The sequence below is a fragment of the Micromys minutus genome, assembly GCF_963924665.1.
Source record: "Micromys minutus genome assembly, chromosome: 1".
NCBI classification, from domain to species: domain Eukaryota; kingdom Metazoa; phylum Chordata; class Mammalia; order Rodentia; family Muridae; genus Micromys; species Micromys minutus.
This window is the reverse complement of record NC_137969.1, coordinates 84974726-85000639: the sequence shown is the minus strand read 5'-3', so window position 1 is coordinate 85000639 and position 25914 is coordinate 84974726. Positions and strand designations below refer to the sequence as shown.

The 25914-nt window shown below is 39.3% G+C and overlaps 1 protein-coding gene across 2 annotated transcripts in view; it reads right to left on the bottom strand.

Annotated features, from left to right (window-relative positions):
• Positions 1-25914, bottom strand: part of CEP350 (centrosomal protein 350) — a 123568-nt gene that overhangs the window by 11032 nt on the left and 86622 nt on the right. The window contains exons 28-36 of one of the 2 annotated variants that reach the window (XM_080925470.1): positions 22712-22834; positions 21412-21611; positions 18115-18323; positions 14499-14643; positions 10345-10505; positions 7169-7305; positions 4690-4772; positions 1274-3246; positions 63-467 (exon numbers count right to left, since the gene is read on the bottom strand). In XM_080925470.1, the coding sequence (XP_080781596.1) occupies positions 63-467; positions 1274-3246; positions 4690-4772; positions 7169-7305; positions 10345-10505; positions 14499-14643; positions 18115-18323; positions 21412-21611; positions 22712-22834 (3436 nt within the window). The remainder of the gene's footprint in view (positions 1-62; positions 468-1273; positions 3247-4689; positions 4773-7168; positions 7306-10344; positions 10506-14498; positions 14644-18114; positions 18324-21411; positions 21612-22711; positions 22835-25914) is intronic. The other variant, XM_080925471.1, reaches the window with a different exon arrangement.

The following is a 25914-nucleotide window of genomic DNA, read 5'->3' as shown; positions in this document are numbered from 1 at the left end:
GTGGCCGGGCATCCACAGTTTAGGACACGGTAAGGAACGCAAAACAATGGCGTCTCTGTTACCTGTTTGTAGACCCTTCTACTTGTGTTCCCCATGTCTAGACCTTTGCTGGCACAGCCAAGGAACGTGGTCGGAATACTGAGGCCATGAAGGTCCTGACCTAACTCTTTCCATTTCCAAAGCTCCTCTGCTGCGTTATGCACAAGGCTTTCTACTTCCTCTGCCGTATGGGGAACTGCCAATAATGTCTCGCACGGCTTCTGGGGTGCTCGCTTAGGTTCTGCCATTAGAGGTACAATGGTTTCTTCTGCCTTATTCTTTTGGATCTTGTGAGAAGAGCTCAAACCAAAATCTTCATCAAACCAGTCTTGATCATCAAATGCGCTCAGGAACTCTCGGCTGATCTCAAGTTCAGCAAGTCTCTTAGCTAGCTCTTCCTGCCCACTGGCACCAAACACTGGGCTCTCCTACAGAAATAAACACACACATAAAGGAACATTTAGCGACTTCATCTTACTTAACAGCTTTTAAAAGATAAAGCACACCTATCACTCCTATCACTTAAGTGTTTTAATATCTCTATAAAAATGTAAAATTACAATATAATGGTCACTGATGAATAAGAAAAACTTATCCTCTTTCTTCTTCTCATATCTACCTAATTATTAAATTTCATAATAAAATCATTTATTCATTCATTTGTTTTTTTCCTTTTACATATCATTAATCATTCTATTTCTGAAGGACTATCACTAGGATTCTGAAATGGGAAATGAAAATCCTTACCTTTGCTGATTATCTGGCTCAAGTTAATCAAAATCATTACTTCCCATAGTTATCCATGGGCAACCTAAACAAGCTGACTGCCTGAGTCTATGTCATAGAGGGTGTGTTTCAGTTTTATCAGTCATCACCACAACTGCTCATCTCTGTAGGGTACCATAATTGAATAGATGGGGGAAAGAGACCTGAGTTGAGAGCCACTGCAAAGTTCCAAAGAATGTGGAAGGAGTGTGGACTGCACATAGGGGCCATCAATATAGCAGCTTAAAAGAAGTCTCAGTTCCCACAACCTGACAGTGCTCCTGACAACCCTACTACTGGTGACTACTCATGACATAACAGAGGGCAATTATACTTCAGACAGAAAAATAGCTACAACTACTTTAAAAACAGAATCTATTAAGCAGTAGGCTGGGGAATGTCCACCCCAACAGGACTAGTGTACACTACAAAGGAAGGTGAGCAGAGGTTTCTCTAGATGTGTACTCACAGGTCTGGGACACATATCTGGAGAAGAAATCTCTTCTTTTTCATCTTCCAATTCAGATCTTAAAAAGCAACTTGGAGCACTGGGTGACTGTTCCTCAGTGTTTTGGGGTGGGTCTTGGGGTGGTACTTTCTCTTGGTGAAGAAACTCCTGATTACTAAGCTGGATTTTCTCATTTCTAGCCTTTTTGACTTGTTGTAGTTGACTAACTGTGTCTTTCACAAAGACTTGTAGTAAACTGTCTGTTAGTAGGCTGACTGTCTCTAGTTGCTGCTTTGACTTTTTTTCTTCACTTATTGATGACTTCAGCTGAGCTTCTAATTGGTTTTTTTCTCTTGTTAAAAGATCCAGAAGAGGGGTAGAAGGCTTTTCTGAAACTTGAGAATAAAAGTTCTCTTCCTTCTCTGCAAGCTGCTGTTGCTTTGATTCTTCAGAAAACGTGTTGTCTGAAGTAGCAGCACCTGCAGCAGCAGGAACACTTTCTGTGGCACCAGAAACAAGGTCTTTGTTCTCCTTACAAGAAATCAGAGGTTCTACTGAAGACTGTTGGTGAACATGGACTTCTAGGACCTCAGAAGTGTCTGTCTCTGTGGTGAGGCTTCTATCTTTATCCACTGAGGCTTCTGTATTATGTATACTAGGTAGTGATTTCTCACAAAAATATTCAGCTATATTGTTTTCTCTGTCTTTTAGACATGTTATATCTTTCTGCTCTTGATTACAGGGTTGGTACTGTTCATCTGAGTAACATTCTTCATCTTCATTTATGTCTATATAGTCATCAAAGTTTTCTAGAATGTGAGATATTTTTTGAGGAGGAGCAAAAATACCATGCTTGTCTTTGCACACAAAATACACAACACCATCATATGTTCCATTGTTATTTCCTTCAGGCTTATCCAGTTCTACTCCAGCCCAAAACCCTTTCGCAAAATGAGTCTCACCTTTGAACCGAAGAGTGCCTGGCTGAACACTGCCAATCAACACTCTATCCCCAATGTGGAAATCTAGTAGCTCCTCCTTGGCAGAGATTGCAGTGAGGGGAAGGGGCTCAGTACCCCCCTGCTCATGCCCCACGTCACTGCGCTCCTTACTTTTCATTAGCTCAGTCGGGGACCTGAGCTCCAGCAGCCTTTCAGAGTGGACCCCACTGTGAACAGAGAGGCTTTTCTCACCCAGACACTCACTGATCTCTTCATCGCTCCCAGACCCAGTGCTTCTACTTCTAGAGCTCTTCGTGAGCGGTGACTTATCTTGGTGAGATGGAGAGTCTTTCCTGAGTGACAGCGATGACACCTCAGAGTCATCTTTACTCATCTCGTCAGCAGAAACCCCTTTCTTGAAAGAAGACACTTCAAAATCTTCTGAGTAAGATGATTCTTTAGGAACAGAAAGGTGTCCTGACAATGTGGTGTCCCCATTCTCTCTGCAGTCTTGCTCAGGAATGCCTCCTGCTGACTGGATGTCTTGACTGTTGTCATCTGTACTTTGATTGGACTGAGTCTCTTTCAGTGCTTCCTCTTTTTCATGGAACGTTCCCGTGGCTGGTCTGACTAAGTCTTGCTGCACATTAGCAGAGTCTGAGAGAAGCTCTTTGTTTGACAGGGTTTCAGAGGTCAGGTCTAGTTTCAGCAGGACTTCAGATCCCTCTGACTGCTTAGAGCAGGCGTCTTCAACCTCACTCCTCTCTAGTTTCATAGATTCTATTTCTTCTATTTCCGATTTCTGACTAGAATCTTCAGCCCTAGCCTCTGACACATCATAAATCCGATCAGGTGCATTGAATTCCTTCACAGGAGATAACGAGGGAGTGCTTTCGAGAGACGCTCTAGACTCGGTCCGTGTTTTTCTAGATGACAGAACTGGGGCTGAGGCTTGCAAATGTTCTATCTGGCTGTTCAACTCAACCCCCCTCTTCGAATATGCAGACAGTGACCTTTCTGATATGGCTCTCTCAGAACATGATAATGAAGAATCTTAAAGAAAAAAAAACATAAGATTATTTAATCACAATCTTTCAGTTCTGAGACCTAAAATTTAAATAAAAGCCAATTCTCAAGAAAAACTCTGGTCAATATATGTGACTTGCTCTGTTTATCATATAAGGTTGTTTTTTAATTTTTTAAAAAAATACTGTATTAAAGAATAAGTAGAACGTTAAAAAAATTTAAGTTCAGAATAATTTATAAAGAAACAGGGACTAAGTTTATGTCACCATTCTTTAACATGTTCTTTGGGAATATGACCATGAAAAAGCAGACTATATGAAGAACATTATATCTTTAAGCAGAAGAATATGGCGGGAATATACTTCTATTATTCTTCTTAAAAATTAACTTTCGGTGGCTAGAGAGATGGCTTAATGGTTAGGAGAATTTGCTATTCTTGTAGAGGACCCAGGTTCATTTTCCAGTACCTACATGGCAACTTACAACTAAGTTACAGGGACCTGATGCCCACTCCACTCCTCAGGAAAGAGACACACATGTGCTGCACAGGCATACATGTAGGTAAAACACCAGACATATATAATAATGTTTTATTTAATAAATTTTTCTGCAGATTCTAAGTTCTAGTGTGTGTGTGTGTGTGTGTGTGTGTAAGAAAGAAAAAAGAGAAAGAGAATGAAAATATGAGCTTATTTCTGCAGTTTTATGACTGTAAGGACTACAGAGGCAAACTAAGGAGAGAGTAGGATGTAACGAGCTAACAGCTCGGGAGCTAGGTTTGTATTCAAATCTCCACGTTACAATTAATAGCAGGAAGGTAGCTTTTATTTGCCTCAGTTTAGTTTCTTCATATAATTACATTTTGTTTTCAGTAATCATTTTCTGATAATTGTTATCTTTGAGTTAAATTTTAAAAAGCTACATACAATTATTTATCACATTATATAACAGATAATAATCGATCATGAAGGAACTTAAAGATGTTAAAAGTATGCAGCTACTTGATTTTCATTCCTCCCTTTTTATCAGAAATGTGGGACAATAAAAACTGGTTGAAAAGAACTGATGCTGGAACAAAAGTTCCCAAGAGATGCTGCACTTGGGGTTCCAGGGAAAGGGTCCCGAGCCCAAGAGTCTCTTTTCAGAGTGAGCAGCAATCCAGACCCTCAGAGAACAGAGCAGAGCAAAGGGGAGTGTGAGTAACTTAACATGCTATACAACTGAGGAAACAGACTTTTCTAAATTAAAAAGCTGTCTGTGCCTGCCTGCCACATGGGTCTTCTGGAGCTGGAGTTAACAGGCAGTTAGTTGTGACTAGTCTAAGATAAGTGCTAGGAACCTAACTTGGAAAGACATGACGTGCTCTTAGTGCTCAGCCATCTCTGCAGCCCTAGACATTCACCTTTGTAGAGGGAGAATTCTGTAGGCCTTACACTATGTCTACACAACTTTTTCCTTTTAGGAACATACCAACGTGTTCAGCAATGGATGCCAAGGACCCTCTGGAACGCTCTGACTCTGTTACAGATTTCCAAGTTTTTGCTGTTTCAGATCTGAAGTGGAAAAAGTAGTAAGTGAGATGGACTGTAATACAGACACTGCATGACTGACAACAGCGAGCAGACATCCTGAGACAAGTCTCCCTTCCACCCCTCAGGAGGCACTTCATTCAGTGGCCTGTTTCTGACCCTGTCACTCTCTGTGGATGAACTCAATGAGACATGTAGAGACCATAAGGCATCAGATACCTTACCTTGTCTTTTAGCTACAAATTCATCTACATTTATAACCATTCAATTTCTTTTCCTGCTGCTATCTGAAGACAAAAAGCATGTCTTTTACTTTCCTTTTCTTGTTTTATATGTATGCCTCAACCATTAAAGTTAAAACCACACACACACTCTCCCTCTCCTCTACAACTTGTTCATATCAGGCCCGTGCTCACGGCTGAGCCACACCCCCAGCCCTTCTTTCTCAGCACTTCCTTACTGCTGCTGGCCATGCTGCTTGGCTTCTGCTTTTTGCTTATAATAACATAAATGTTGTTCTTTAGTTTTATTTACTACTGGCTTCCCTTTCCTTCTAAATGCATGCTTTTCTAGCTTTATCTACCCGCTATAACTATGCATATCTAACATTTTCAGAATCTCTCTCCTTGACACTCACACAACCCTATTTGTATGAATCACAACATTTCAAAATTAACATTTAAAACCAAAATCCTAAGCTTCCCACGAAAAACCTCTTTGCTTTTAGGGTAATGAAAGCCTGGCTCAATTGACTAAGAAATACAGGAGCCCTCAATTTTCTGTTTCCCATCCAGCACTTTAATTAGACAATACTACTTCTTAAAAATTTCTAAAATATATTTTCTATCTTTATTACTGCTGTTTATTTGAGGCTTGGCTTAGACTGCTTTTCTTTTGGCATCTAAGCCTATTTCTTCTAATCTTTCCTCAATATAAGAGTCAGAAAGATCTCTGTGAATACAAATATCTTCTGATGTTGGAGACTGAACATAGAGCTGCACATAAGCTAAACGTGCTGTTATTTAACTGGTGAGCAACAGCCCTACCTAACTCCTGGCTAAAAAATTATCCAATACCATGACTAAGAAAGTCGTTCAATAATTTACTTATGTGTATCCCAGGCTGACCCTGAAGTTGCTATGTAGAGGGGTAACCTTGAACTTCCGATCTTCCTGCCTTCACTTCCTTGGTGCTGAGATTACAGGAGCTGGAGTTACAGATAGATGGTTGTGAGCCACCCAATGTGGATGCTGGGAATTGATCCTGAGTTCTCTACAGGAGCAGTATGTGTTCTGAATTACTGAAAAATCTCCCTAGCCCTTGTCTGGCTCTTTGCTTGCTTGCTTCCTTCAGTAAATGCATGTGGGTGTTTTGCCTGCAATATGTGACTGCTGCAGTGGCTACTGATGCCAGAAGAGGCCATCAGATTCCCTGACCTTAGGTTTACAGACTGTGGTGAGCTGCCATGTAGGTGCTGAGATTTGAACAGGGTCCTCTAGAAGAGCAGCCACTGCTCTTAAATGCTGAGCCATCTCTTCAGCCCCTAGGTGCGGGGGCTAGGTAATACATAGACTTGCACTATGTATATCAGGCTAACCTGGAGCTCATCATGTAGCTTAGGTTGGTTTAGAACTCAAGATCCTTAACCTCCTGAATGCTGGCATTTCAGGCAGGAAACACCACACTTAGCAAAGCATTTTAGTTTGCTTCTGTTTTCTTATACCAAATGGGGTTAAACATCCAGAATCCTGTGCACGGTATGCAAGTGCTCCACCACGGAGCTGTCTCAGCCCTCAAAATACTTTAAAACAATTTTAATGGCACACATCTTCTCTCAGTAAAATGTGAGTGAACACAGAGCCTTCCCAATATAGCTTTTACTTATTTCCCAGTATATTTTTCACTGGATGTATAATATTCTATTACCTGAACAGAACCATAATTTTCTGAGATATTTCACTCATTTTTGGAATTAAAGATCATTTCCAGTGTTTTATGAATATAAATGAACGTTATGATAAGCACAATGTTTGCTATAATAAATATGCACAAATAGAGATTTTTGGCATATTTTATCAAGCTAATGTTTTAGACACAGGGTTGTGGAGTTAAAGATTGCAGATATTTTTGCTTTCTAAAATGCTGCCTTGTTTTCCGAGGATCTACACTTAAGTCTGCTCTTGCCCAGTGCCGAGGGCTACTCTCACTGCAGCTGCTGAGTGCAGGTTAACGAATGCACTTCCACCTGTACTTCATCATTTACTGTGCTCTTGCCCCGTGTACCACTTTCATGTTCGTAAAACAAACAAACAGTATTTTCATTTGTATCACTCACTGTTACTTCAAAGATACTTCTACTAAAACTTTTTCCTTCTCTGCTATCAAATAAAGCAGAATAAATGTGTTATGAAAGTTCTTACCTATGTAGTGGATGTGGCTTGATTTTGGGTTTTTCAGATATGGAGGAGAGAGTTTTAATTTGAAGTTTGGATGTTGGAGATGTGTCCAAATCTTGGCTGAGCTCACCTTCAGTTTTCTTAATGAATTCATCATAAGTCTAAGTTTGGAAGAGTTAGAGAAGTTATTATGCAGAATGTTCTAAAAGGTTTTTTAAATCGTAGGAATATTTAAAAGTTTTAAAATAGCATAATTTAAATATTCAACTAGTAAACAGACAGTACATAAAGACTCCTCCTCCTTGTTCTTCACCACATTTTCACTACTGTAGAAAATGAAGCAAGAAATTATAATTTCAATTAAAAAAAAATCATGAATGGCAATCACCCAGGCACACTGATACCTTTAACTTGTTATATGCTATTTTCTACAGTATACACTATTATTTTGTGGCTTTGGGGGGCGGGGCATTGGGGATTGAGGTTGATAGCTTTAGCTGATCTGGAATTCACTATGTAGAGCAAGATGTTCTTGAACTCAGAGACCCATCTGCCTCTGCCTCCTCCTAGTTTTGGGGCTAAAGACTTAAGTTACAACACTCAGCTTTGTATGTTGTTTTGTTTCTGAGTTTCACTGGCTGTAAACTTTTTAAGAAATAGTACTTGGGGGAGAATGAGTGTCATCAGTCAGAAGGTCAGAATCACTGACACTGTTGGCTGGTTATTAAAATACCCAGAACTTCAATACTTCATATCTATCATTAGTATGGCATTTAAGATGGATCCTCTATTACATGCCTATTCCATATGGAGGGCTAAACTCACTTCTATAAGTCATTGGATATAGTAGCTGAAAATAAAAGCTCAGCACTTTTACTCAGGCTGTATCTACGTCTGGCTAGATGGTCAATAAATCTTTATAGAATGAAAGAATGATCGATGGATCCTTGCTAATTGTTACAAATTCTTAATGTCTGGACTAAAATCCCTATTAGATCGGTAGATAACTCTTGTCTTCCATATTATCTTCACCAGAATTACCAATGTGAAAATTCTAGTATTAATCATTAATTAACTATATATAGCATGCTGGCCCATCTAGCTAGGTCTATATAGAAGGTATAGCTACTCAGATCTGAAAGCAATAACGATCTAATTTTAGTTTATTTATTAAATCTGTGACCAATAAAGTCCAATAGATCTTTTTTCATATAAATTACCATGTATATTTATTTCTCTATGATACGATGTAATTTCAAAACTTAAAACATGTAACTCTCATTTTTATTTCACCACTCAGCCAAATGTTGAATGAGATGGGTCATATGGCACTTTTTCTAGAGATTTTCTATCAACAAAACATTTTTTTTAACTTTGTAACTTTTTTTGAGACAGGATTTGGTATGTAGCACAGGCTAGGTTCAAACTTGAGATCCTCGTCCCTCAAATTCCCGGTTACTAGCATTATAACAGTGAACATTTTCCAGCAACACTGTTTATCTTTAATTTATTCCCAGTATTACTTTAATGGCTCAGAGTTGCATGACTAATCAGATAAAGCCCAAATGTCTTATCTAGCCATTAAGTTCCTGAATGTCACCTCCACTTTTGAACTTTTTTCCAGTGCTTTCCCACATGAGCTCCCAGCATAACCTACTCTGTCTCCGCTGCTGCTGCTTCTCAATCCCCCAGAGCTAGGGTGTCAATGTATAGCTCAGAATGATCTGGAACTCACTATTGTGGGTCAGGCTGGATTTGAACCCCATTTCTATTTCAGACTCCTAAGCTGATTATAGGAATGTGTGGCTATCTGGGGCTGTTTATTTATTATAATCACTCTTCTGACTTCCAAACACTAGTTACCATGCCTGCGTTGTCACCAAGTGATGTACTCATGCAAATGTTTAGGTTCATTTTCATGGGAAAGCAAAGAATTTGGAATTAGAAATAAATACAAACCCTGACTTTATCATTTATAGGCTTTGTGTCCCTGACTGAGTCCTTAATCTTATTGAAACTCAGTTTCTTTATCTGTGAAACAATGGTAATAACCTATACTTTATTGCTATGAGGATTAATTAAAAATACATTCAATTATCTGAGTTTCTGTCATATAAAAATAGCCATTTTATTTTGTAAGAAAATTAGTCAATGTGTAAAAATTAAAAGGACAGATAATTTGGTTCAACATAGCAATGTACTTTCTCATACTTGGTAAACTTAAAGGCCTAACAGTTTCAAATGTTTTGAAACTTTGAAAGTGTTCAGGCAGAAGCTGGATAGCTTTTTCTATTGGCAACATGAGAACAAACTGTTGTAATATCAGGCAGTTCAGATGGATTTTATGAAGACCGTGATTTTGGACAAGTAGCTAGGGGAGTAGGGAGGGGGTAGGGAGGCTGCAGGGGAGGTTAGGGGAAAAAAAGGATGAAAAAGAAGAAAGGTGAAAGAGGTACAGAGAGAAAGAGAGACAGAGAAAGATGAGTTATGTAGAAAAATCAGGCAGAGGCAGTAGTAACTAGAAGACTATGCAGATAATACAGATAAAGGGCCACAGAACCCTAGCCAGGACCCTAGACTAGTGGCAACAGGGACAGATAGAACAAAGGTGGCCTGGAGAAGTGCAATCAGAGAACTGGGACTGTAGGAGGAGACAGAAGGAGGATGTCAGCAAAATCAGACTTTTAGTGTCAGGCAGAGAATGGAGGGCTGCTAGAGCTTAGGAGGGAGGCAACCTACAGCTGCCAATTAATTGGGAGCTGTCCTAAATTAGCCGAAGGGCTGTGGGGCCTACTTGTTAGAACAGAAGGCAGTCCGTCTACCTCCATCCATCTTAGTGTTGTTTAGATTATGGATAATCTTTTTCATCACCATAATCTTTTTGAGACACAATTGCTCTGTGTGGCTGTGGCTGTCCTGGGACTCACTCTGTGGACCAGGCTGGCCTGAACTCACAGAGATCTACCTGCCTCTGCCTCCAGAGTGCTGGGATTAAAGATGTGCACCACCACTGCCTGGCCAGTAGCACTGTCAGAGAATTTTTATTTTAATATTTAATATTTATGTAATATTTAAGATATCTTCAGATTTGTTTTTACAGATGACAATATGTGACACTACATGACTACTTTATCAGCAATAAACAACTGAGTTTCTCTTACAAACTAACCTTGGCTGCTGACCCATCTCCCCTGTCTCACCTCCAGCTGTCTGAGCAGACTGGCTTCTTGGGCTTTCAGTCTCTCCTTTTGTCTTTTTCTCTGCTCCTTCCTCAGCTGCTCCACAACTGACTTCCTCTTCCGCAGCTCCTCCTTCAGAGCTTTGATCCTCCCCTCAATGTCGCTCTGGTCAGATGTAGTTTCTGAAAGAAACAAAACTTGTAATTCATGTTAACAAAGAATAAAATTAGCTCGGTAACTAATGAGGAAAAGCTATAATGCTGAAAGTTAATATGTAAAATTTTAAAAATTGAGCTTCTGAAAAATGTTATTAATAAAATGCATGCTTGCTTTCCCAAGGATCTTCCTAACTATCTTTCTAATGGTACTAATTTTTATTTATAATTATTGTGAAAAATGTGCATGTGGGTGTATAATGTGTGTGCATAAGTGTGGATATATGTGTGGAGGCCAGGGGACAACTTTTGGGAGTTGATTCTCACCTACTGTGAATTCTTGGGATTGAACTAAGGTTGTCAGGCTTGTGAAGCAAGGATTCTTAACTACTGAGCAATCCTGTCAGCTCACTAGTTGAAACTGTACATAGATTTTGAAAAACCCCTATCTTATCAAGATACACAGTTAAAGTTTAAAGTTTTATGTTAGTGAAATATGTTCGTTCTGTAAAAATTAACTTCTGGTAGCAAGATGCTCATATAACTTACATATTAATATATAATGTTATATTTTAAAAGTCAAATTAGGATAAAATAAAATTTTACATTTCTGAATTGTGACTCATTAACTCAAGTCTTATTATCATATAAAATGAAGAAAAAATATGCCCTACTGTTTATGTGAAAGCTTTAAAAAGTACTAAAGTAAACTGATTAAAACCTGTTTCTCCCCAGTACTTGATTTCTGCACATGAGAGGCCTAGTCACTGCAGCATCCCAGGACTGCACGGCACCACAGCCTGCCGTACAGAGGCCATGGAAACAAACAGGCAGCACTCAAGCCTCTGCGGATCTCACTGCACATGGAAATGACACAGAACATGAGTGAGCATTCCCCAGACCTCTTAGAATCTCCCTGATGGCATTCCCATACACTTGAGTACTCTCATATTGGAAACCTCAGACTCAGATGTGTATCATTTCACCTTGAGACTAGGTTATCTCAGATTGAGTTACCTAAGACTATCAAAATGCAGAAAGAGTACTGCTCTCTTTAAAGTGGTGTGATCCTAATATCTGGGCTACAAAGACAAGCCGAGTTCCCATGATCTCTCAGCACTGACCTAACATCCACTAAAACAAGCAGAGACAGGAGGAGGGGATAACTGAGATCTTCTTCACATGCTTCCACTTCACTTTTGAAGAAGACAACTGGTTTTAGGTTGAAACCTCTAAGTACTTGGGGCTTTCTATTCATTTCTATACCCTGGGTTACAGTAATCATTTTTTCTAATACCTACTTCTTTGGCATGATGAGTTATATGCTTCTCAGCCAAGAGTGGCACCACAGGAATGTAATTCCATCCCTGGGGAGGTTTAAGGAGGCCAGGCTGACCTACATGAAATCTGTCCCAAAAAACTAAGAGTTAAGCCATGTGTGGTGATACACAACTTTAATCCCAGCACTTGGGAGGCAGGCTGATCTCTACGAGTTTGAATCCAACCTGATCTATAGAGTGAGTGGTGGGACAACCAGAGCTACATAGTGAGGCCCCGACTTAAAAACAAAACAACAGAAACAAACAAAAGCCCCAAGAATTATTTATGTGCCTTTGAAACTTGAGATGTTACCTTATTAAGTGTAGGAGACCACATGTAAACATTGCTCTCCACATGACTCTGAATCAATGTATTTTTAAAACATTGTCAGCTATGATCCTATAATGAAATGGTTTTTACAATCTATGGTTATAAAGAATTAATGGCAGTTGATGGAAAAAAAAACCTGGAGTTTTTAGATGAAAGAACTTGAAAAACAGTTTCCATTTTCAACTACTGAAGAAACTAAAGGCAAACAAGTGAAAAGCAGTCCGGGCGATGGGCAGTGAGGACGAGTGGGTCCTCCTACTGTCATCTCATGTAACCTTATAGACACGGCTGTGAAGCCCCGCGACTCTCTAGGTGAGTATTATCTTTATGAACTGCTCTGCTATGGGCAGATGAGCAGAGTTTGGGCAGACTGGTCACTTAGGTTTCACTTATCCCTCATCTCAGACTGTACTAACTTGGCCGGTAACCCAGCTTCTCCCCTCATCCACAAGCATTATTTCAACCTACATTAAGACTTACTGCTTCTTCAAATACTGTTTATAACAATATCCTCATGAAGAGCTACATCTTATGTCTAATTCACAAGTCTTACTATTTTTCTAAAATTGCCTTTTCTTACTTAAGTTCTAGCAATAAACTCTCATAAATACTATCATTATCTAAAACATATAGCTCATGCAAAGACAGCAAAGACTTAATCTTGCTTCCATTGGAAAAAATAATACAGGATGAAAAACAAACTTGAAGATAGTTGTAAGTAGAAATGCATGTTTCCAAGTACATATACCAAGCTTATATCTACATTCTACCAAAGCAAGTCTGCACTAAAACATGCAAAACAAACTTATACAACTATTAATAGCTATATAAAAACATAAAAGATAATTCTATTTCTTTCAATCTATCAGACTTTTTAAATGTTGTACATATTTCTTTTTTTAAAAAGATTTATTATTTTATGTATGTGAGTACACTGTTACTGTCTTCAGACACACCAGAAGAGGGCACTGAATTCTAATACAGATGGTTGTGAGCCACCATGTGGTTGCTGGGATTTGAACTCAGGACCTCTGGAAGAGCAGTCAGTGCTCTTAACCACTGAGCTATCTCTCCAGCCCTTGTACATATTTCTTAAAGCATTATTTACAACTGTGAACATATAAGAATATCTAGATAACAATTACCAGGAAAACAGGTGAATTATAGTACATTATCTACCTTTAAAAATATCTGTGTGTGGGGTTCATATGTATGTGTGTGTGTGTGTGTGGGTTCATAGGTATGTGGGTGTACATGGATGTGTTTGGTGGAGGCCAGGGATCAACCGTGGGTGTTTTTCTTCAGGCATATCCAACTTGTTTTCTGAGACATGGTTCCTCCCCAGACAGGCTAGAATGGCTGGCTAACAAGCCCCAAGCATCTGCCTATCTCCACTTCCCCTGGACTAACGTTATGAGCTCATATCACTGTGCCCAGCTTCCCTTATATATGGGTTCTAGGAACTAAACTGAGGTCTTCACAACTGCAACAAGTACTTCCCTGATTAAACTTCCCTCATTCACCTTCTCTCACAGAAACAACTAAACCATTTTTATTTAAACGACAGCCCCCCCCAAACAAAACAACAAAACAAAAAACTAACATCTTTTAATTAAGAATGTGTTCAAATGGCAATATATGCTTATCAATATAATTAATATGGCATTATTCAACATTACATTCACTTTCCTCATAATTCTAATAAATAGAGCACTTTCCCTTTAGAAATGCTTCCTAAGACCAACAAACCCGTGCAAGGTAGAAGCTATTCAGTCTTTCAAAGTCAACATCCAACAGAGACATGAACAGGAGAGGTCTATCAGAAAAAGGAGACTGTGTTCCTATTGCCACCCACAGGCATGTTTCTCTACATGGCTCCTTTGACACTTGTGCTGTCCTGTTCCACAACCTTCTAAGCTCATGGTTCCTCATAACTCACTGAAAAAGTTAATAAACACCCACCACATGCAATCAACAGGAGCTATGGGGCACTGGCATTACAAATGCTGAGAAAACAGAACCCACTGCCAGGAATTCAATGCAGACCTGGCAGGCCAGGCTGATCTACCTGCTTGCTGTGCAGCTATGGCACACTCAAGTACAGACAGAGTGCTGCAGAAACACAAGCACTGTCTGACGTGGACAGACAAAAAGGCAGTTTTGGAGAAATAAATGTCTACTAACACAAGAGAGTAAAGTTAGTTACAATTTGTGGAATCAAGGATGTACTTATCAATGCTAATCTCTGATCTATATTAGCTAATCTTAACCATACACAGCAACAAAGCATAACAGAGTGCCAGCATGTGGTAAGACAAAGCTTAGTAAAGGAGAGTTCAAAAACAAAACAAGAAACTCACTGCACCTTACCTGACTGTGTCATAGATGGTGATTCATCAGACCAACTGTAAGATGGTTGGTGACACTTGACAGGCAGATGACAGTGTCCTTCAGTCCTATGATTTACTTTGTTAGACTCTTGCTTTGACACAGATAAGCAACTTTTAGGAGGTGACTGTTCAAACAGAAAGGCAAACAGGAATTATTTTGTTATACACCTGAACTTATATTTTAAGTGAGATACAACCAGGTAAAGATAACAATTACAACCTTTAAAAATGTATTTATTTATTACCTATATGGTGGTGCACTCTCTGCATGGCTTGTGCCTATGGAGGCCAGCAAAGGGTGTAGAATCCCCTACAACTACAGTTATGCTATGTGGGTATGGGAACTGAACCTGGTTCTCTGCAAGAGCAGCAAGTGCTCTTAACCACTGGGTCATCTGTCCCAACTCCCAATTACAATGTTTTAAGTAATTATTTTTAAAGTATATTCTGTAGCATTTTTTATATCAAATAAACATCAAATTTAATAGTTTATATAATAATTGAATATTAAATTTTAGCATAACTTTATAATCTCACAAAAGGTAAAAAAAAAGGTTATTTAAAACATTATTGGAAACAATCTAGATGTCCCTCAACTGAAGAATGGCTAAAGAAAATGTGGTACCATCTATGTAATAAAATATTATTCAGCTACTAAAAAACAAGGACATCATGAATTTTGCAGACAAATGGGTGGACCTTGAGGATACCATCCTGAGTGAGGTGACCCTGAACCAAAAGGACATGCATGGTATGTACTCATTTATAAATAGATAACAGCTACAGAATAAAGGACACCCACACTACACTACACAGACTCGAAGAAGCTAAGCAAGAAGGAAGGTCCAAGTGAGGATGCTTGAATCTAACTTAGAAGAAGTATTATAATAGTTGTAGGAAGCAGGTTGGGGGAGGGAACTGGATGAGAGAGGGGATGGGATGTCAGGTGTGGGGAGGAACAGAAGAGATGGCCAGAAGGCCATGAGACTGAATGAAAATCTGTAACTGGCAGGGGTGGGAGGCATCTCAAGGATGAGACAGAGACCTGAGATAGGAGAGGCGCCCAAGAATCAATGGGGGTGACCTTAGCTGAGACTCATAACAGTGGGGATATGGAACCTGAAGAGGCCACTTCCTGTAGTTAGGGCAGGGAACCCAGTGGAGTGATAGGGACAGTAACCGACCCACAAAACTTTCAACCTGAAATCTATCCTGTCTACAAGAAATGGAGCAGAGACTGACAGAATAACCAACCAATAACCAGCCCAACTAGAGATCCTTCCCATGAGCAATCACCAATCCCTGACACTACTAATGATACAGGAGTCTAGCACAACTGTCCTCTGAGAGGCTCACCCAGCAGCTGACTCAGACAGATGCAGAGACTCACAGCCAAATAGTGGATGGAGCTTGGGGGCTCTATGGAAGAGCTGAGGGAAGGATTGAGGGCCCCGAAGGGGAGAGGAGCTCCACAGGAAGACCAACAGAGTCAACTAACCTGGACCCCTTGGGCTCTCAAGGTCTAAACAAACAACCAAAGAACATACACAGGCTGAACCTAGGCCTCCCCACACATATGTAGCAGATGTGCAGCTTGGTCTTCATGTGGGTCCCCAACAGCTGGTGCAGGGGCCTATCCCAAAAGCTGTTGCCTGGCTATGGCATATGTTCTTCTAGCTTGGCTGCCTTGTCTAGCCTCAGTAGAAGAGGATGTGCCTAGCTTCACAGAGACTTAATGTTCCAGAGTTGGGAGTAGGGAATACCCAGGGGAGAACCCTAACCTCTCAGAGGAGAAGGGGAATGGGGACGGGACTGTAGGAGGGTGTAACTGGCAGGGGAGCAGCAACCAGGATATTAAGTGAATAAAAAAACAAAACCTTTTATTTTCTTTAATGAAATTTCTTGATTAATAAAAGAATACTGGGTTTCATTATATTTTTATAATTATAACTCATTATAATTATATTAAGCTTATATATAACCTATATATTCTATATAATTTTGCAGAGGACCTAGATCCAAATCCTAGCACCCATATGGTGGCTCATCACCATTTAAGTTTCAGAATCCAATGTCCTCTTATGGCTTTCTTGGGTACAAGCATACAAATGGTGTACAAATACACATGTTGGCCAGACACACACACACATATATATATATAATAACAATTTGAAAACAAAATTCTAAGGATAGATGCTTCTATCCATATTTTTAACATTAAGTAGGTTTTAACATGGGCCAGTACAATGACTCAGCAGATGAAAGCACTCGCTGCCAGTCCTACAACTCTGCTCAACTGCCAGACCATGTGGTTCAGGAGCAGAGGAACAGACTCCTACAGGTTCTTCTGACTTTTACAAGCAGAAACATACACACTAGCACACATGTAACTTTTTTTCAATAAAGAAACTTTACATTTGTCAGTGTTTCATATTGCCATGCTGATTTCATATTCTTGTAGAAATCTATCTTGAGTTCTTATCTTTCTATGAAATACAGAATGAAAGAATATTATTCTAATAATGTCCAGCATAATAACTGAAAACCATTTATTTCAGATATTTTAAAGCAAAAGATCATCACTCTTGTTCTGATTGTGAACTAATAATTACTAACTAAATTATAGCAAAGGCATTTGGGATGTTTTAAAGATCTTATGCTTTTGAAGACAAAAAAGATTTGCAAAAGAACTTGTCATGTTTGCACAAATAATCTTCATTACTGTGTGTGTGTTCCCGCAGGAGCGTGCACCTGTGCAGCATGTGCCACATGCTAGTCAGAAGAAAAGTTGTGGGAGTGCGGGAGTTAGTTGTCTCTATTCACCTTGAAGATTCTGAGAATCAAAGTCAGACCATCAAACTTGGCAGTTAACACCCTTATTACCCACACAGAGCTGTCTCACTGGTCCTGTTATAGACTTTAAAAATCCCTGCCTGTGTTGACTGGTTTTTATGTCAACTAGACACAACTTAGACACAACTAGACACAATCTGAGAGGAGGCAACCTCAACTGAGAAAATGCCTCCATAAGATAGGGCTGTATGAAAGCTTGTATGGCATTTTCTTAGTTAGTGATCGACGTGGAAGGGCCCAGTTCAGTGCTTGGTGCTACCCTGGCCTGGTGGTCCTGGATTTAGAAAGAAAGCAGGTGGAGCAAACCAGTGAGCAGCACTTTTCCACAGCCTCTGCATCAGCTCCTGCCTGCAGGTTCCTACCCTGTTTGAGTTCCTGTTCTGACTTCCTTAGATAATGAATAGCAACTTGGAAGTATAAGCCAAATAACACCTTTCCTCTCCAACTTTCTTTTGGTCATGGTGTTTTATTACAGCAATAGAAACTCTAATTAAGGCACTATCTCTTTAATATTATTAGACTTGACAGAGTATAATTTTAACTGCTACTAAAGCTAAATTCATATATTTATAAACAAAAGTTTATTAAAAGTTTAATTTCTCTCCAAATGTTAAATCCTGTATGCTACAAGCGTGGATGATAGTGTTGCCATTAACAGGAAGAATATATAACTATTAACAATACCGTTTCAACACATTGTTTTTTCTAAAGAAATTTTAAGATATAAATAGGCATTAACTTACATGTTTACTAGGAGAGGTAGATTCCAGTTCCTGTGAAAATACCATTTCCTCAGTAAGTATACTCTGATCTGGACTCCCAGGCTGTGCCTGTATCCTAGACTCAGAAGGTATACATAAATCAGAAGGGCTGCCTAGTACTTCTGGAATACAACTTTCACTGTTCCGGGGAGAGTAGGAAGGCATCGAAGATCCCTCTTCACTTGCTATTCCTAGAAGCACGGTGAAAACGAAAAAATGTCCAATCTTTGTCAATGAAGAAGTAAACTTGTTACATTTTAGACTTGTTTTCAGCATAAAACCACAGCATTTAACATTTACTAATAAAGTTTGCTCATTAGCAAATCTGGCTGACAGCATCTGAGAGCAGACACAGGGATGACGGCTGACTAAATAGGAGGGCACATAGCGATTATAACCCACAAACTGGAAACTGCTTCTGATTCACTTTAGAAAATATTTTAGTGCTTTTTGAAAGCAAATGTCTTATGACTTAACTTTTATTCCTGGGTTATATTCCTGAGAAGTCTTGTTACACACAGCTGACTTTTCCCATTCTGAGAGGAGAAGCCCAAATCTGCCACATTCATACAATGAAGTGCTACAGAATGCCTGAACAAGACCTGAGGCCTTCCACATGTATGTGCATGGGCACACACTTTCCTGTACACACACGCACACACTCATTGCATGCACACAGGCACATAGGGAGGCACACACATATATGCATATACATTCAGTTCCTCAACAGTACTAGTTAAAATTCAAGTGGTTACCCAGCTAGATAACACACATGGATATAAAGCACTGTGTCATGTCATAACGCCCTCTTGGGCAATTAAGAAATTCATGGAAAATTAAACATAACAAAATGCAAATAAACTTGCCACTATTGGAACCTGAGCTTTCACAGTTACACAGTGAGCTCCTGTAAGAGATTTCATGGCATTGTACACCTACTGCAGTACATCAGCACACAGTGACAAGAGCACAGTAAATAGTGGACTGCTTCTTTAAGCTATACTACAACAATGTCCACCTTTAGAGAACTTTAGAGTCAGTATCACTGTAGCCAGAGAGATGGCTCAGAGGGCAAAAGTGTCACTCCAGTCTATTGACCTGAGTTTGGTCCTCAGACTCCACAGTAGAAAGAGAAACAACTCCCAAAAGTTGTCCTCTGACCTTCACACCTGCATTACGGTACAGCAGAGCTGCATTCACATGTAGTAAAAGACCACACACATGCACAATGGTAACAACAGGTAAGAAAAGGTCTTGAGGCCCAAACTGTTTGAGAACTGCTTCAGCAGGACATTCCCCAAGCTGTGAGTGCTAACTCATTATAGGTATAAGCAATGGGCTGCAGCCAGCAGCATTCAGAACAGAACAGACAACAAAGATAACATTTTGGTTAAGTAAAGAGTCTGAAACCTTCTGTTGTACTATAAGTAGACACATGATGTATACATCTATACACACACTCTACCCAACTCTGCTAAAAATATGACACTTTATAATATAAATACTAAGTAAAATAAAATAGCCATATTTCTGTTAAGTTAAAAAGACTTGAACTAACTCCCTCTGTCTCTGTCTCTCTGTCTCTCTGTCTGTCTCTCTCTCTCTCTCTCTCTCTCTCTCTCTCTCTCTCTCTCTCTCTCTCTCTCTCTCTCTCTCTCTTCTCTCTCTCTCTCCCAGCACTGCCTCTGCCCTGCCCTGCCCCTGTTAAAGTGATTGGATTAATACGACAAGGGCTGTTTGCATGAATAAGTGGATTTTTGTTGATTTATTTGGTTGGTTTTGAGTCAAAGTTTCAGACAGCCCATGTTGGCTTCAAATTTACTGTGAATCTGAGGCTGACCTTAACTTCTAATCCTCCTGCCTCTGCTTTGGAGGCAGTCTTGTGCCCTCACATGCAGGTGCTGGGGGAGGAATGTAGGGCTTCATGCACTCTAGACAAACATTCCAGCTCAGAACAGGGTTTCTTTGTTTGGAATTTCTAACTGGTAATCTCTCTAAACTCACTCATTCTTCTAACAAAGTACAAATCCTGGGTTTTCCTGTGTGTGACAGAAGGGGTATATGTGGACATATGTGCAATTATATGTGCCTGTACATGTGTGGAAGTCAGGAAGGGTCAGGTATGCTGCTCTACCATTCTCTACCTTAATCCTCTGAGACAGTCTCTCCCTGACTGTGATGGTTTGCATATGCTTGGCCCACGGAGTGGTACTAGTAGAAAGTGTGGCCTTGTTGGAGGAAGTGTGTCACTCTGGGGGTGGGCTTAGAGACACTCCTGCTAGCTGCCTGAGGATGCTCAGTCTGTTCCTGGCTTCCTGTGGATGAAGATGTAGAGCTCTCAGCTCTTCCTGCACCATGCCTGCCTGGATGCTGCCATGCTTCTGCCCTGATACTGGACTGAACCTCTGAACCTGTAAGCCAGACTCAATTAAATGTTTTTATTTATAAATTTATAATACTTGCCTTGGTCATGGTGTCTGTTCACAGCAATAAAACCCTAAGACACTGACCCTAGAGCTAGGAGTTTCTGCCCTACAGTTCTGAGGTTACAAGCAGACATGGATGCTTGCCCAGCTTTTTACAAAGGTACTTAAAGGTTCTTATGCTTGTGAAACAGACCCTCTTACCTAACACACCATCTCTCCAGCACCTCTATGTGTAAGTAATAGGAATTTTGTGTTTTCCACTCCCTACTTTTAATTGTTTTTCAAACCTTATTGAACTGCCTAGAACCTTCATATAATGCTTAATAAACATTTTCAAGGGAAAGTGTTCTGTTTTATCTCTAAGTATTATATCTGCTTTAAGTCTGGGTTTTCTTGTTCTATTTTGCTGGGTAAAGACAGTTCCTTTCCATGTGTACTTTGATCTGAGGTTTACGTATGTGGTCTTAAGTCTGTAAGTTTTCCTCTTTAGATTTGTATGTCTAGTATTTAGGATAAAAAAAAAAACCCAGCCTTTTCTTTTCCTTTTTCATGTTATTCTTTTATGGATTTAGCACTGAAGTTATATACTAATGTCATAAAGTGAGATGAAAAATGTATCTCTTTCTTGCATTCTGTGGAAAATAAAAAATCAAACACCTGAGTTTTTCTTGTTTGGGTATCTATTAAACTTTGAAAAGTTGAATTAAAAAAAAACTTCACATTTGCATTGGCAAGAAGTTACTTAGTTTCTTAAAAGTTGTGCATCATGTGTAGCTACACCATATCTTCACTTTTAACCATTCCTATCCAAAAATAAATAAACAAATTGTTAGGCTTTAGTTTGATTCATTACCTTTCTGCTCTGTTCTCTGGCTCTCCAGTTCTTTCTTAGGAGTTTTGGTTTTTACTAGTTCTTTGTCCCAGGCAGCCAAAGCTTGTTTTTCCATTTGTTGGATTTCTGCTTCTTCTGCGTCTAGACGCCGCTTCCACTCCAGGAGCTCCTCTGCGTGCTGTCTGCGCTGCATTAGCTTTTGTTCTCGCTTCGTCAGGAACCTACAGTCACACCGGGAAGACTAGTTAGAAAACACATCCCCAGGCAGAGGTAACTTTGAAAGCTGTCATTCACGCCTTACCAACAAGCTGTGCAAAAGCAGGCACCCAGATCACTCTCTCTAAGCTTGAAATGACAGAAGCAAAATGAGCCAACTTGTGGGTTTTTTTTTTTTTTTAATATGAGCGAATTTGTGTTTTCTTATAACAGGTTGTCAGGGTGGTAAAGGAAAGCTAGTGGTAAATTCAGAAAGAAAAATCTAATGCATACTTGAGCAAACTTGACTGGTGCTGTTACTCAGTAACTTACATACTCCTTTTTTTATAAGGGACTGTTTTTATAAGAGAGAGTATGTAAGAAATTCATTCTAAAAGTTCAGACCAGAAAACACAAAACTTAAAACAATAAAATCTAAAAGCAACTATAAAAACAAACCCCAAGGTGCCCAAATACACAAGCAAACAAAGAAAGAAAAATGATTATACATCCCCTTTTCATTTTTATTTTCAAACTCAGGCTTTGCTTTTACCTAAGCAATGCAATGTCAAGTGGTAGATCTTTTTGTGTGTGAACACTGGGCACCATTTGGTGCCACATGCCTTGATTCTCTAAATCTGACCTGATTTCTAAAGTTAAATCTTATTTGGGGCCTAAAGAGTTGGGGAAAATTATTGATTTAGTGAAAAAAAAATAGTTAGTTGAGAGACACTAATTGTCTACAAATAGAGATGCTGTTACTAATACAAGATGGGCTGCTTCTATTACTGCTGCTGTTAGATCTGTAGTGATAGCTAACCAAGGGAAAAAAAGCTTGCACATCCAACAAGCAATAAAAGGCCAAGAGAAACTGATGCTTCTTTCTTAAACAATCATGTCATTTAGCATGGAAACACTAGGGTAAAGTCTATATGACATGTGACAAGAGGCCTCTGGGCTGCTGCAAACAAACAAACAAGCAAAAAACAAAAACAAAAAAAAAAAAAAAAAAAGAAAGAAAGAAAAAAAGAAAAAAGAAAGAAAGAAAGAAAAAGAAAAAAAGCAAACACAACAAAAAGAACAGAGCATGCTCTATCGAAGAGTGCACTGAAAAAGGTGCAGTTACCTGACCAACTGGTTGTAGATATACAGCTGGAATTTGGGATGAAGGTTGGGGAAACAGACACTGAGAGAGGCCCAGTGGTGAGACGTAAAGACAGAGAAGAAGTAGTGAACAGGAGAGCAGTGTCTACAAAATAAGGAGGAAGATTTTAAAACCAAGAGATCGAGAGGCAAGGAAGAAGGAAAGGGGGAAAGCAAAGGAGGTGAATGAAGACGTAATATGCATCCTGGATATCACACTGCTCAGTAAGGGAACCAGTGTGTGGCACACACACCCGTGAACTGCTATGGAGCTTATTGATGGATTCTGAATAACATGCCTTCTCAGACACTGCATGGCCAACATCTACATTTTCAGGTAAAGTTACTTGTTTATGAGAACAGTGTGAGGCTAAATCACTTTTATGAAGCTTTAACACTGGAGAAACAATATGGCCATGACCTAGTGTGTCAGTAACTCTACACACACAGATAACGTTGAGCAACTGATTCTTATTATGCATTTTAAGCTAAATTACTGCATTTGTCTTACTTAACCTTACCATCATGATCTAGCTTGAAAATAAACATGTAATTCAGTAAACCAATTTACAGAATAATATTTTAACTTTTACAACATAACTTTTAACAGAAAGTACTGGAGATATCTTACTTTGAAGTCTAACGTAGGGGCTATTTAAATAATAATTCCAAAAAACCAATACCCATTTTTTGAAATATGAGGGTGTACAATTAGGAATAGTGAGTTGATCTTAATAAATACTGTCAGCAAAGAATGATCTGAACAGTTCAATTATAAGACTTAAGAAAGTTCTGTATGTTAAAGTTTTAAAGGCACAGAAAATTTACGCCTCTTCTGCAGTAAACAGATTTCCTACATAGGTAAAAAGATAAGTAGCCCCACTGATGGTTGGAAAGGCTAACCCTCTTTGACAGAGCATGCTCCTGTTCACATGCACACAACAGTAACTTGCAGCTAAGGCGACATTTCTTTATTGCCTTGGAAGGGCAAGGGTCCATATCAGTTCATCCCAGAAAGGAGAAAATCTAGGTGTGAATCCAGCCATGGATTTTTGAAGGCAGATAGGTACATCTTGTTTACACACAGTCTTAGACAGTATGTCCGCCCATCACTCTGTTGATTTTTTCACATACATAGTTATTTATATCTGGATTGCCTTGATTTTCTGCACTGAACTTTAGGAAATGTATACCTGCACACTTCAGAAAGACACTGCAATGTTCCTTGACATTCTTTATTGAATGCACAATAAACTTATTTTGATACTAGTTATAAAAAATTACATAAAATAAAATGCACTTGGTGCAGGTTTAAAAATTTATAGCATTCAAACATCACCCCACCCTTTTAAGTGTAAAACTGCTAAATGCATGCATGACCTAACACAGAAAGTAAAACAGTATTTGGAACATATAAAACAACCTTTAAAAAATGTATAGGTAACATGTTTAGTCTAGCCTTTTACAGAAAACAATTTTCCTCTATCAGAACAAGAGCTGACATTGGTTTGTCATTTGTTAAAGATCAAACATATTCAAAATCTCTGCTAAAAAATGAAAAGGAGAAATGGCTATTATAAAATGAATAGTTTTAAAAGAGTGTAAGAAATTAAACATTTGAAACATCTTCCCAGAAACACATTTCCTTATTTAATATGCATGTATTATACAACTAAAAGTGCCCCTTAAAGCCTGAAAAAAACCCATTCAGATCAAAGGGCCCAATACCCCCCTCTCCCCAGCGAGGAAGCCCTCAGGATGCTACTAAGCAGGAAGCCTTCTTGGAACAACAGCGGCACAAGTGCTCAGGTTTAAGGCTAGCATGGGTTATATAATGTATTTTTCTAAAGGTCAAGAAAAGTCATCTATTAGAAATACAAATTTTACCAAGGGCATTATTATCAGTGAAACATTAAAGGCCCAAAGTAGTATCATAGTATCACCACTTTAGAAAATATCATAAAAATCAATTCAGAAAGTTGACAGTAAACACTAATATATAATTGATAAGTTTTCCCCCAAGAAACTGCAGAGATGCCTCAGTAGTTAAGAGCACTCGCTGCTCTTACAGAAGACCACAGTTGGTTCTCTAAACCCACACAGCACCTTGGAACTACCTGTAATTCCAATTTCAGGCTATCTGATGCTCTCTTCTGGCCTCAAAGGACACCAGTCTAGTACATGATTTACATATATATTTTCATACATACATACATACATACATACATACATACATACATACACGTAAAACATTCACACACAAAATAAAAATATGTCATCTTCTGGTGTGTCTGAAGATAGCAACAGTGTAGTTATATATAAGAAATAAATCTTTAAAAAAGATCTTTAAAATATTTTATGGTGAGCTGGGTTGCTCAATGGATAACATGCTTGTAATACGAGCCTGAGGGCCCGAGTTTAAATGTCCAGAATCCATGTAAAAGCTGGATTTGGTACTGGATACATTGGTAATCCTAGCATGACCACAATAACATATGAGGTGGGGCAGGAGAAACCAAGGAATCTTCTGGGTGACCTACTCTTGCATATGTGGTGGTCATCAAGAGACTCATCTCACGTAAGCTGAGAGGTGATCGTCCTTTGAGTCCTATGCATGCCTATACTCACATAAGCACACGCAGATTTTAAAGCTATATTTTAGGGGGCCAACTGTGGTGGTGTGCACCTTTAATCCTAGCACATGGGAGGCAGAGGCAGATGAATTTCTTGTGAGTTTAAGGCCAGCCTGGTCTATATAGCAGGTTCCACCCCAGCTAGAGGAACACAGGCTTTAAAAATCTTTTAGGCACGTGGGGGGACAGCACAGTAAAGTGTCTTGCATGAGCATGAGGGCCTGGGTTTGTATTCTCAGCACTGACATAAAAGTCAGGAAAGGTGGTGTGTACCTGCAGCCCAGTGTTGGGGGTACAGACAGGTGAGTTCTGGGAACTTGCTCACCATCCCATCTAGTTGAAGCAGGTTGCTCACAGATCAGTGAGAGACCCTATTTCAAAAAATTAATATGGCCTGCAAGCATGCGTCCCCTTCACATACAAACATGTGCATGCACACCCATTTTAGAAGAATATAAAAATAACAAAACACTAGCATAGTGGCTCACAACTGTAACCTTAGCACTCTGTAGACTGAGATAGGAGAATTCCCAGAAGTTTCAGGCCAACCAGG